The sequence below is a fragment of the Silurus aristotelis genome, assembly GCF_946808225.1.
Source record: "Silurus aristotelis genome assembly, chromosome: 15".
NCBI classification, from domain to species: Eukaryota; Metazoa; Chordata; class Actinopteri; order Siluriformes; family Siluridae; genus Silurus; species Silurus aristotelis.
Genome location: NC_139588.1, coordinates 23,979,165 through 23,989,880, shown reverse-complemented (window position 1 = coordinate 23,989,880; position 10,716 = coordinate 23,979,165). Strand labels below are relative to the sequence as shown.

General features: G+C 45.2%; 1 protein-coding gene across 4 annotated transcripts in view; it reads left to right on the top strand.

Moving 5' to 3' along the window:
• Window positions 1–10,280, top strand: part of sel1l (SEL1L adaptor subunit of SYVN1 ubiquitin ligase) — a 13,689-nt gene extending 3,409 nt beyond the window's left edge. For all 4 annotated transcript variants that reach the window (XM_083561798.1, XM_083561799.1, XM_083561800.1 and 1 more), the window contains 15 exons: window positions 109–162; window positions 333–392; window positions 519–600; window positions 685–839; window positions 1,217–1,273; window positions 2,104–2,172; window positions 2,415–2,492; window positions 2,592–2,654; window positions 3,026–3,113; window positions 4,394–4,542; window positions 4,621–4,786; window positions 5,441–5,515; window positions 9,208–9,380; window positions 9,592–9,720; window positions 9,876–10,280. In XM_083561798.1, the coding sequence (XP_083417924.1) occupies window positions 109–162; window positions 333–392; window positions 519–600; window positions 685–839; window positions 1,217–1,273; window positions 2,104–2,172; window positions 2,415–2,492; window positions 2,592–2,654; window positions 3,026–3,113; window positions 4,394–4,542; window positions 4,621–4,786; window positions 5,441–5,515; window positions 9,208–9,380; window positions 9,592–9,720; window positions 9,876–10,094 (1,617 nt within the window). In that variant the 3' untranslated portion in view covers window positions 10,095–10,280. The remainder of the gene's footprint in view (window positions 1–108; window positions 163–332; window positions 393–518; window positions 601–684; window positions 840–1,216; window positions 1,274–2,103; window positions 2,173–2,414; window positions 2,493–2,591; window positions 2,655–3,025; window positions 3,114–4,393; window positions 4,543–4,620; window positions 4,787–5,440; window positions 5,516–9,207; window positions 9,381–9,591; window positions 9,721–9,875) is intronic.
• The last annotated feature ends 436 nt before the right edge of the window (window positions 10,281–10,716 follow it).

The window sequence follows — 10,716 nt, the reverse complement described above, 5'->3', positions numbered from 1 at the left end:
TGATCCTCGAGGTCTGTCCCCTGTGGTCTGATCCTCGAGGTCTGATCTCTGTTGCCTGATCCCTTTTGTCTGATCCTTATGGTCTTTATTCGATCTTCTGTTCACCAGGCTCTGGGGTTTATCTACGCAGCTGGATTAGGAGTAAACTCCAGCCAAGCAAAAGTAGGTCCTCCTCAGTAATTGTAATGTGTTAGTGTTGGTTTGTGTTTCTGTCACTGACAGTGTTTGTGTGTGTGTGTGTGTGTGTGTGTGTGTGTGTGTGTGTGTGTGTGTGTGTGTGTGTGTGTGTGTGTGTGTGTGTGTGTGTGTGTGTGTGTGTGTGTTAAACACAGGCATTAGTGTACTACACATTTGGAGCTCTGGGAGGAAACCTAGTGGCTCACATGATCCTGGTACAAAAGATTACAGTGATTACAATGTTTATTTTTTTTCAAGTTTGTTAATATTACTTGTTAAGTTTGTGTGTGTGTGTGTGTGTGTGTGTGTGTGTGTGTGTGTGTGTGTGTGTGTGTGTGTAGGGTTACAGGTACTGGGGAGGTGTAGGTGTTCCTCAGAGCTGCGAGTCCGCTCTCACTCACTACAGACTGGTGGCAAGTCACGGTAAAGATCCCGTGCCACAGAAACTTCAGCTCCGTATTTTGGATGATGATGATGATGATGATGATGATTGTTATTGTTTGTCAGTGGCCAGTGACGTGTCCCTGACTGGAGGCAGTGCAGTGCAGAGGATCCGACTGCTAGACGAGTTGGAGAACCCCGGTTCCCCCAGTGGTATGCTGGAGGAGGATCTGATCCAGTACTACCAGTTCCTGGCTGAAAAGGGAGATGTCCAGGCTCAGGTACTGACACTGACACCTCTCTTAACTCTGTTTCTCCTCAATAAAGTCCCTACTGAGGAATAAGCAGTGTTACATTCTCCATTATATGAATATGTATGTGTGTAAGAAATAGTTGAGCCTGATATCTCTGAATGATTTCTTCCATGTTTTTTTGCATTATATTATATTATATTATATTATATTATATTATATTATATTATATTATATTATATTATATTATATTATATTATATTATATTATAGTGTGTGTGTGTGTGTGTGTGTGTGTGTGTGTGTGTGTGTGTGTGTGTGTGAGAGAGAGAAGAATAAAGCAGTGCTGGATGTGTTACTCATTGAATAAATATAGTCATATTTTGATTTAGTTTTTCTCTCCTGTAGGTGGGTTTGGGTCAGTTACATTTACATGGAGGTCGAGGAGTGGAGCAGAATCATCAGGTATCAGTTTACCTCTCTGTGCATCACTTTACCCCTTTATAAACCTCTTAACTTCTCTGTGCATCACTTTACCCCCTTATTAACCTCTTTACCCCCTTTAAACCCCCTAACCTCTCTGTGCATCACTTTACCCCTTTATAAACCTCTTTACTTCTCTGTGCATCACTTTACCCCCTTATTAACCTCTTTACCCCCTTTAAACCCCCTAACCTCTCTGTGCATCACTTTACCCCTTTATAAACCTCTTTACCCCTTGGAGTCTCCTTGCTCATAAAGGTAGTGGTGGCTCAGTGTTAAGGTGCTGTGTTACTAATCGGAAGGTCCGGGGTTTAAGCCCAGGTATTGGCAACCTGCCACTCTTGGGCCCTTGAGCAAAGCCCTTAACCCTATGTGCTCCAGGGGCACTGTATCGGGGCTGACCCTGCGCTCTGCACTCTTCCGAAAAAGCTAGGATATGCGAAGAAAATAATTTAACTGTTCTGTAATGTATATGTGAGAAATAATTCCTCTTCTTCTTACCCCAACCACTTTACCCACGCACTGGCCTCTGTACCCCTGCGCTGACCTCGGTACCCTTGTACTGGCCTCTGTACCTCTTGCGCTGGCCTCTGTACCCCTGCGCTGACCTCTGTACCCCTGCGCTGACCTCGGTACCCTTGTACTGGCCTCTGTACCCCTTGCGCTGGCCTCTGTACCCCTGCGCTGACCTCGGTACCCTTGTACTGGCCTCTGTACCTCTTGCGCTGGCCTCTGTACCCCTGTACTAGTCTCTTCTCAGGTCAGTGATTTGTCTCATGTAAATTCAATGCTGTTGGTTCTTTTTTCCTCAGAGAGCGTATGAGTACTTTAACCAGGCTGCTAATGCTGGAAACACACATGCAATGGCCTTCCTCGGAAAGGTAAATACACGGTGTGTGTGTGTGTGTGTGTGTGTGTGTGTGTGTGTGTGTGTGTGTGTGTGTGTGTGTGTGTGTGTGTGTGTGTGTGTGTGTGTGTGTGTGTGTGTGTGTGTGTGTGAGCGAGAGTGAGTCACAAATGCTTCCCTTCAGTCTTGTACAAGTGTGTGTGTGTGTGTGAGCGAGAGAGAGTGAATCACAAATGCTTCCCTTCAGTCTTGTACAAGTGTGTGTGTGTGTTACAGATGTACTCAGAGGGCAGTGAGTATTTACCACAAAACAATGAGACGGCACTGCATTATTTTAAGAAGGCTTCAGAGCAGGTGGGTTTTAACAAGAACCCTGGTTGTAACCCTGGGTAATGTTCTCCCCCTGTATGATCACTGTTTGTAGCTTCATGACAGTGTTTGCTGTGTTGACAGGGGAACCCTGTGGGTCAGAGCGGACTCGGCATGGCCTACCTGTACGGCAGAGGTGTTCCTGTGGTGAGCTTTATTCATTTATTACAGTTCAGAAAAACATCTCATACATAGGGACTTATATAACTATTTATTATTATTTAATTAATAAAATACAGACACCTACAATACTTTGCTAACAGAATATATTTTCATTCAGGAGTGAGAATGAGCCTATTATTATTATTATTATTATTATTATTATTCAATTTGGAAAATATTATTATTATTCATGAAATGATTTGATGTACAGTAAAGTTTCTATTCATTATAGAAGAGCAGCTTAAATAAAAGTAAACAATTATATCAATGTGATAAGTAATAAATGCAAATGAATATAAATAATTAATTTAGTTTGTGTATGGTCATTTATGTTTTGCTGCTTGTTTTTATTGCAGAACTATGAGCTGGCTCTCAAATACTTCCAGAAGGCTGCAGAGCAGGGCTGGGTGGATGGACAGCTGCAGCTGGGAACTATGTACTACAGTGAGTGAGTGAGTGAGTGAGTGAGTGAGTGAGTGAGTGAGTGAGTGAGTGAGTGAGTGAGTGAGTGAGTGAGTGAGTGAGTGAGTGAGTGAGTGAGTGAGTGAGTGAGTGAGTGAGTGAGTGAGTGAGTGAGTGAGTGAGTGAGTGAGTGAGTGAGTGAGTGAGTGAGTGAGTGAGTGAGTGAGTGAGTGAGTGAGTGAGTGAGTGAGTGAGTGAGTGAGTGAGTGAGTGAGTGAGTGAGTGAGTGAGTGAGTGAGTGAGTGAGTGAGTGAGTGAGTGAGTGAGTGAGTGAGTGAGTGAGTGAGTGAGTGAGTGAGTGAGTGAGTGAGTGAGTGAGTGAGTGAGTGAGTGAGTGAGTGAGTGAGTGAGTGAGTGAGTGAGTGAGTGAGTGAGTGAGTGAGTGAGTGAGTGAGTGAGTGAGTGAGTGAGTGAGTGAGTGAGTGAGTGAGTGAGTGAGTGAGTGTGTGTGTGTGTGTGTGTGTGTGTGTGTGTGTGTGTGTGTGTGTGTGTGTGTGTGTGTGTGTGTGTGTGTGTGTGTGTTTGAGTGAGGGGAAGTTTGGAATCAGGATATCACTGAGTTGTTGGTTCAGTATTAGACCCTGGTACTACTCCTTAATTCAAAATGTCCCAATCACACAATCAGTGTAATGATCCTAATGATTATAAATATACTAATTTATTCTTCTTTAGTATTAAATATCTCATTAATGTTTGTTTCTCACAGATACAGAGAGCTGGGTTGGCTCATACTTGCTGATAACCAATTAATCAACCAATAGTTTTTAAAATGGATACTGGATAAAAAAGAACAAATATAACACTAAGTGAAATGGGACTGTACTTTATTACAAAAAATAACAATTGAATCATGAAATTGTGCAACAAAGGATAACAATCCAAATAAATAAAAACAGTTTCATCCAAAATGAAGGGAAAAAAAGACACTTCAAACAAACAGCATGCGGTGTCAATGATTCACCTCTAGAGGCCGCTCTCGGACTGTATAAAGCAACCCGGAAAAACCATCAGTATGGATTCATAAATACTCCAGTGAATACATTAGTATTGGAACATTTGACTTTTCCATCCATATGTGGTTTTTCATATTGTTCAGCAAAATGTTGGTGACATACAATTGTACAGGACGTCTTCGGATACTGTGGAATTTAATTTTCATTCACCTGAACTAAGAGACAGAAACCGGTTCGAGTTAGTTTTCTCAAAATTGCTTGTTGTCCATGAAAATATCAAAATGATGCTGTGTGTGTGTTACCTCCCAGACGGTATCGGAGTAAAGCGTGACTATAAACAAGCTCTGAAGTTCTTCAACCTGGCGTCTCAGGCAGGTCACATCCTGGCCTTCTATAACCTGGCTCAGATGCACGCTACAGGAACCGGAGTGATGCGCTCCTGTCACATGGCTGTAGAGGTGATGTTTATATCCTACACACTCGTCTGCTGTGTTTTATTCGTAAATCACAATATCTCATTTTGTGTGTGTGTGTAGTTGTTCAAGAATGTGTGTGAGCGCGGCCGGTGGTCGGAGAGGCTAATGAACGCTTACGGCAGCTTTAAGGAAGGAGACATGGACTCTGCTCTGGTTCAGTATATGCTCCTGGCTGAACAGGGCTACGAGGTGGCACAGAGTAACGTAGCCTTCATCCTCGACCAGAGTGAGTCATGGGACCAACACAAGGGGGCGCCAGAGCCCTCACACTTACAGACATGTTTACATCACATTACTGTATATTTTTATCCCCATGTGAAAGAATCTCGAGTTTTACATCATTATTATTTATAGTAGTAGTTGTTGTTTACTTAAATATCATAGTAATTTAATAAAAAAAGAAAGAAATATTTATTTTTTTTGCTAAATAAAATGTACACTGTGTGTAGTGTAATTTAACAGATGAAGTCATTTTGGATTAAATATTTTAAGAAACTATTGCATTTATTATTAACAGAACCAAATCACAATCTAGAATTGATCACAGACACACAGAGACGCTCTCATTGGCATATAATGTGCATACTGGTACTGGTACTGGTACTGGACTAATGCTTAAGTCTGACTGCATGTGTGTTTGTCTGTCTGTGTAAATGTCTGCGTGTCTGTCTCTGTGTCTGCGTGTCTGTCTCTGTGTCTGCGTGTCTGTCTCTCTGTCTGCGTGTCTGTCCCTCTGTCTGCGTGTCTGTCCCTCTGTCTGCGTGTCTGTCCCTCTGTCTGCGTGTCTGTCCCTCTGTCTGCGTGTCTGTCTCTCTGTCTGCGTGTCTGTCCCTCTGTCTGCGTGTCTGTCCCTCTGTCTGCGTGTCTGTCTGTGTTACAGAGCAGTCTCTGATCTTCAGTGATAATGAAACCTATCCTCGCGCGCTTCTTCACTGGACCCGAGCAGCTGCACAAGGTCAGAACCTTCACAGTGAATATGTTCACTACAGAAAGTACATGTTTTCACCTTTTACATTTAACCCTCATTTAAAAAGGTCATGAATCTGTGAAAAAGAAAGAAGGATTTTTTTTTTTTTTTTTTTTTTGTGAAAGTTTTTCCAAATATGAAATGAAATGCATACTTTTCATTCCTGGAGAAACCCAGAGTTTGTTAGAGAACACACCTGAACACACAGCATCATGAAGCACCTGGAGCTTCAGTTTAATCATGTTTACTGTGACGAGAACGGTAAAGGAGATGGAGATCTCAGATAGAGAGGGAGAAGCTGATTCCAGGACAAACAAGTTCTGGAAAAGTGGTGAGAAGAAATATAGCCTTGACTCCTGTGTGTTAGTGTGAGAACGGAGTTCCTGCTGTGAAGTAAAACATGGTGGTGGTAGCGCCACCTAGCAGAATGGGGAAACTTGTTCATGGTTGAGGTTGCGATGGATGGAGACAAATCTCCAAGGCAAGATGATGTGTGGAGCTGATAGACATGTTCCAGAAGACTGGTTCTTGATAGGGTAGATATTTATGCAGCCTGGAGATGTTAGGGAAAATTTCAGGGTATAGATTTATAATTTCAGAGAATATATACACTCCAATTCACAAATGAGAATTTCATACCGTATCGGTCGAGGCCCGGGTTAACAACGGCCGCCACAGGAATCGTTAGCCGACAGGGTACTGGTGGAAATTGGGCTACTGTTGGCTGAAGGAGGAGAAGGAGAGGAGGAAGACGTCTACAGAGATGGCAGGAAAAGGAGCAGTGTAGGAGAGTGGAGGTTTGGGTTGGTACTTTAAATGTTGGTACTATGACGGGTAAAGGGGGAGAGGTAGCTGATATGATGGAGAGGAGAAAGGTAGATATGCTGTGTGTTCAGGAGACCAAGTGGAAAGGGAGTAAGGCCAGGAACATTGGAGGTGGGTTTAAACTGTTTTATCATGGTGTGGATGAAAAGAGAAATGGTGTAGGGGTGATTCTGAAGGAAGCGTACAGTAAGAGTGTAGTGGAGGTGAAGAGAGTTTCTGATAGGGTGATGATCGTGAAGCTGGAAGTTGAAGGGATGATGATAAATGTCATCAGTGCCTATGCTCCACAAGTGGGCTGTGAGATGGAGGAGAAGGAAAAATTCTGGAGTAAATTAGATGAAGTGGTAGATGGTGTACCTAGGAAAGAACGATTGGTGATTGGGGCAGACTTTAATGGGCATGTAGGTGGAGGGAACAGAGGTGATGAGGAGGTGATGGGTAGGTATGGTTTTAAGGAGAGGAATGTGGAAGGGCAGATGGTGGTAGATTTTGCGAAAAGGATGGAAATGGCAGTGGTGAACACTTATTTTAAGAAGAAGGAGGATCATAGGGTGACGTATAAGAGTGGAGGAAGGTGCACACAGGTGGATTATGTGCTATGCAGGAGATGCAACCTTAAGGAGATTGGAAACTGTAAGGTGTTGGCAGGGGACAGTGTAGCTAGACAGCATCGGATGGTGGTCTGTAGGATGGTTTTGGAGGTGAAGAAGAAGAGGATGAGAGTGAAGACTGAAAGAAGAATAAGATGGTGGAAACTTAAGGAGGAAGAGTGTAGTGTGAGGTTCAGGGAAGAGGTCAGACAGGGGCTCAGTGGTGTTGAAGAGGTTTTGGATGATTGGTGCAACTACTGCAGGAGTGATGAGGGAGGCAGCTAGAAAAGTACTTGGTGTGACATCTGGAAATAGAAAGCAAGACAAGGAGACGTGGTGGTGGAATGAGGAAGTGCAGGAGAGCATAAGGAGAAAGAGGTTGGCAAAACAGAAGTGGGATCGACAGAGTGATGAGAAAAGTAGGCAGGAGTACAAGGAGATGCAGCAGCAGGTAAAGAGGGATGTGGCGAAAGCCAAGGAAAAGGCATATGAGGAGCTGTATGAGAGGTTGGACACTAAGACAGCAGAAAAGGATTTATACCCATTGGCTAGGCAATGGAAACGAGCTGGGAAGGATGTGCTGCAAGTTAGAGCAATAAAGGATGGAGAGGGAACTGTGTTGACTAGTGAGGAGAGTGTGTTGAGAAGATGGAGGGAGTATTTTGAGCAGCTGATGAATGAGGAAAATCAGAGAGAGAGAACGTTGGACGATGTAGAGTTGGTGAAGCAGGATGTAGATAGGATTAGTAAGGAGGAAGTGAGAGCAGCGATTAAGAGGATGAAGAATGGAAAGTCGGTTATACCAGATGAAATACCAGTAGAAGCGTGGAGATGTTTAGGAGAGATGGCAGTGGAGTTTTTGACCAGATTGTTTAACAGGATTTTGGAAGGTGAGAAGATGCCTGAGGAATGGAGAAGTGTGCTGGTACTGATCTTTAAGCATAAAGGAGACGTGCAGTCTTGCAGTAACTACAGGGGAATTAAGTTGATCAGTCACACCATGAAGTTATGGGAAAGAGTAGTGGAAGCCAGGCTGAGAGAAGAGGTGACCATCTGTGAGCAACAGTATGGTTTTATGCCTGAGGAAGAGCACCACAGACGCATTATTTGCTTTGAGGATGTTGATGGAGAAGTATAGAGAAGGACAGAAGGAATTGCATTGTGTATTTGTGGATTTAGAGAAAGCGTACGACAGGGTGCCAAGAGAGGAGTTGTGGTATTGTATGAGGAAGTCAGGTGTGTCAGAGAAGTATGTGAGGGTGGTGCAGGACATGTATGAGGACAGTGTGACGGCAGTGAAGTGTGCAGTAGGTACGACAGACTGGTTCAGGGTGAAGGTTGGACTGCACCAAGGATCGGCCCTGAGCCCTTTCCTGTTTGCAGTGGTGATGGACAGGTTGACGGACGAGGTCAGACAGGAGTCTCCCTGGACTATGATGTTTGCGGATGATATTGTGATTTGTGGTGAGAGTAGAGAGCAGGTTGAGAAGATCCTGGAGAGGTGGAGATATGCGCTGGAGAGAAGGGGAATGAGAGTCAGTAGGAGTGAGACCGAGTACATGTGTGTGAATGAGAGGGAGAGCAGTGGAGTGATGCGGTTGCAGGGAGAAAAGCTGGAAAAGGTGGAGGAGTTCAGGTACCTGGGGTCAACAGTGCAAAGTAATGGAGAGTGTGTTAGAGAAGTAAAGAAAAGAGTGCAGGCAGGGTGGAGTGGGTGGAGAAGAGTGATAGCAGGAGTGATTTGTGATAGTAGGGTATCTGCAAGAATGAAAGGGAAAGTTTATAGGACTGTGGTGAGACCTGCAAAGTTGTATGGATTAGAGACAGTGGCATTGAGTAAAAAGACAGGAGGTGGAGCTGGAGGTAGCAGAGCTGAAGATGTTGATGTTTTCGTTGGGAGTGAGGACAATGGACAAGATTAGAAATGAGTTTATTAGAGGGACAGCACATGTAGGATGTTTTGGTGACAAGGTGAGGGAGGCGAGATCGAGATGGTTTGGACATGTGCAGAGGAGGACATGAATTGGTGGAAGAATGCTGAGGATGGAGCCACCAGGTAGGAGGAAAAGAGGAAGGCCAAGGAGGAGGTTCATGGATGTGGTGAGGGAAGACATGCAGGTAGTTGGTGTGATGGAGGCAGATGTAGAGGACAGGGTGGTATGGAGACGGATGATCCGCTGTGGCGACCCCTAATGGGAGCAGCCGGAAGAAGAAGATGATATACACTTCAGTTACTTGTGTGTGTGTGTGTGTGTGTGTGTACAGGTTACACAGTGGCCAGAATTAAACTGGGTGATTATCATTTCTATGGTTACGGTACGGATGTGGATTACGAGACGGCGGTGATTCACTACAGGTTGGCGTCCGAGCAGCAGCACAGCGCTCAGGCCATGTTTAACCTCGGGTACATGCACGAGAAGGGTCTCGGCATCAAACAGGTACACACTAATCTCACACACACACACACACACTCCTGCCCCCTCACCTCTCACATGCACCTTTCACGTGCCCCCTCACTTTCCACATGCTGATTGGGGAGTGTACTAAAAGTGCTGTGTGGTGAAAATCTAAGCTCTCATAGTTCCTCGGTTCCTGGCTGTGTGTTGGACCAGTGTTTCTCGTTGTGCTCACTACTCTCTCCTCATGCAGGACATCCACCTGGCTAAACGTTTCTATGACATGGCTGCAGAGGCGAGTCCTGACGCCCAGGTCCCCGTGTTCCTCGCCCTGTGCAAACTGGGACTCGTCTACACACTGCAGTACCTCCAGGAGCTGAACGTAAGACACACACACACACACACACACACACACACACACACACACACACACAGGGGATGTTGTAGAAACATCTCCACATCCTCATTAAAGAACGAGACAGACTCCTGTTTTAATGATATTGATGTAACGACTCAGCTATCTCTGCCCCCTCCCAGCTGAAGGAGCTTCTCTCTCAGGTGGATCTGGACCAGCTGCTGGGTCCGGAGTGGGATCTGTACCTCATGACCGTAATCGCTCTGCTCCTCGGTACCGTCATCGCGTACAGACAGAGGCAGCACCAGCCCGTCCCCCGAGCGCCGGCCGCCCCGCCCAGACCTGCCCCTCAGCCCGAACAGGCCGGCCCTGGCCCCGCCCCCGAACCCGACCGCGATTAACGTTCTATAAGAAATAGACGCTTTCGAGAGCCTTTAGACTGGGACGAGGGTGGAGCCTGAGCCACTCTCTCCGCCCACACCAGTGTTATCGAGTGGGACAGACCACTCCCATGATGCTCAGTGGGCGTGTCTCTTATACACACACACACACACACACACACACACACACACACACACACACACACACACACTATATACAAACACAGCACAGACTTGGTTCTACAGCGTACGGCTCAGGGTGCAACAAACCGAGACTTCACTCACAGGGGTGTGTGTGTGTGTGTGTGTGTGTGTGGGTGTGTGTGTGGGTGTGTGTGTGTGTGTGTGTGTGTGTGTGTGTGTGTGTGTGTGTGTGTGTGTGTGTGTGTACACATACGCACTATTTAAGGGTGAAGTACGGTACTTTTGGACACGGACCTGCTGTTTTCCCCATTACATAATTCTAATAAAAGTTCCCTGTTCTGTTTGTTTTGTTTTGTTTTGTTAAATCTGAAACACAACACACTGGAAATCATTAAAAACCACGAGACGAGGAAAAGAAACGCTTCTGCAGTAAATTATTACCCTGATTTTATTTTCTCTGCCACTCGGCCCCAGTGAGGTCCAGGACATCCTGCTCTGT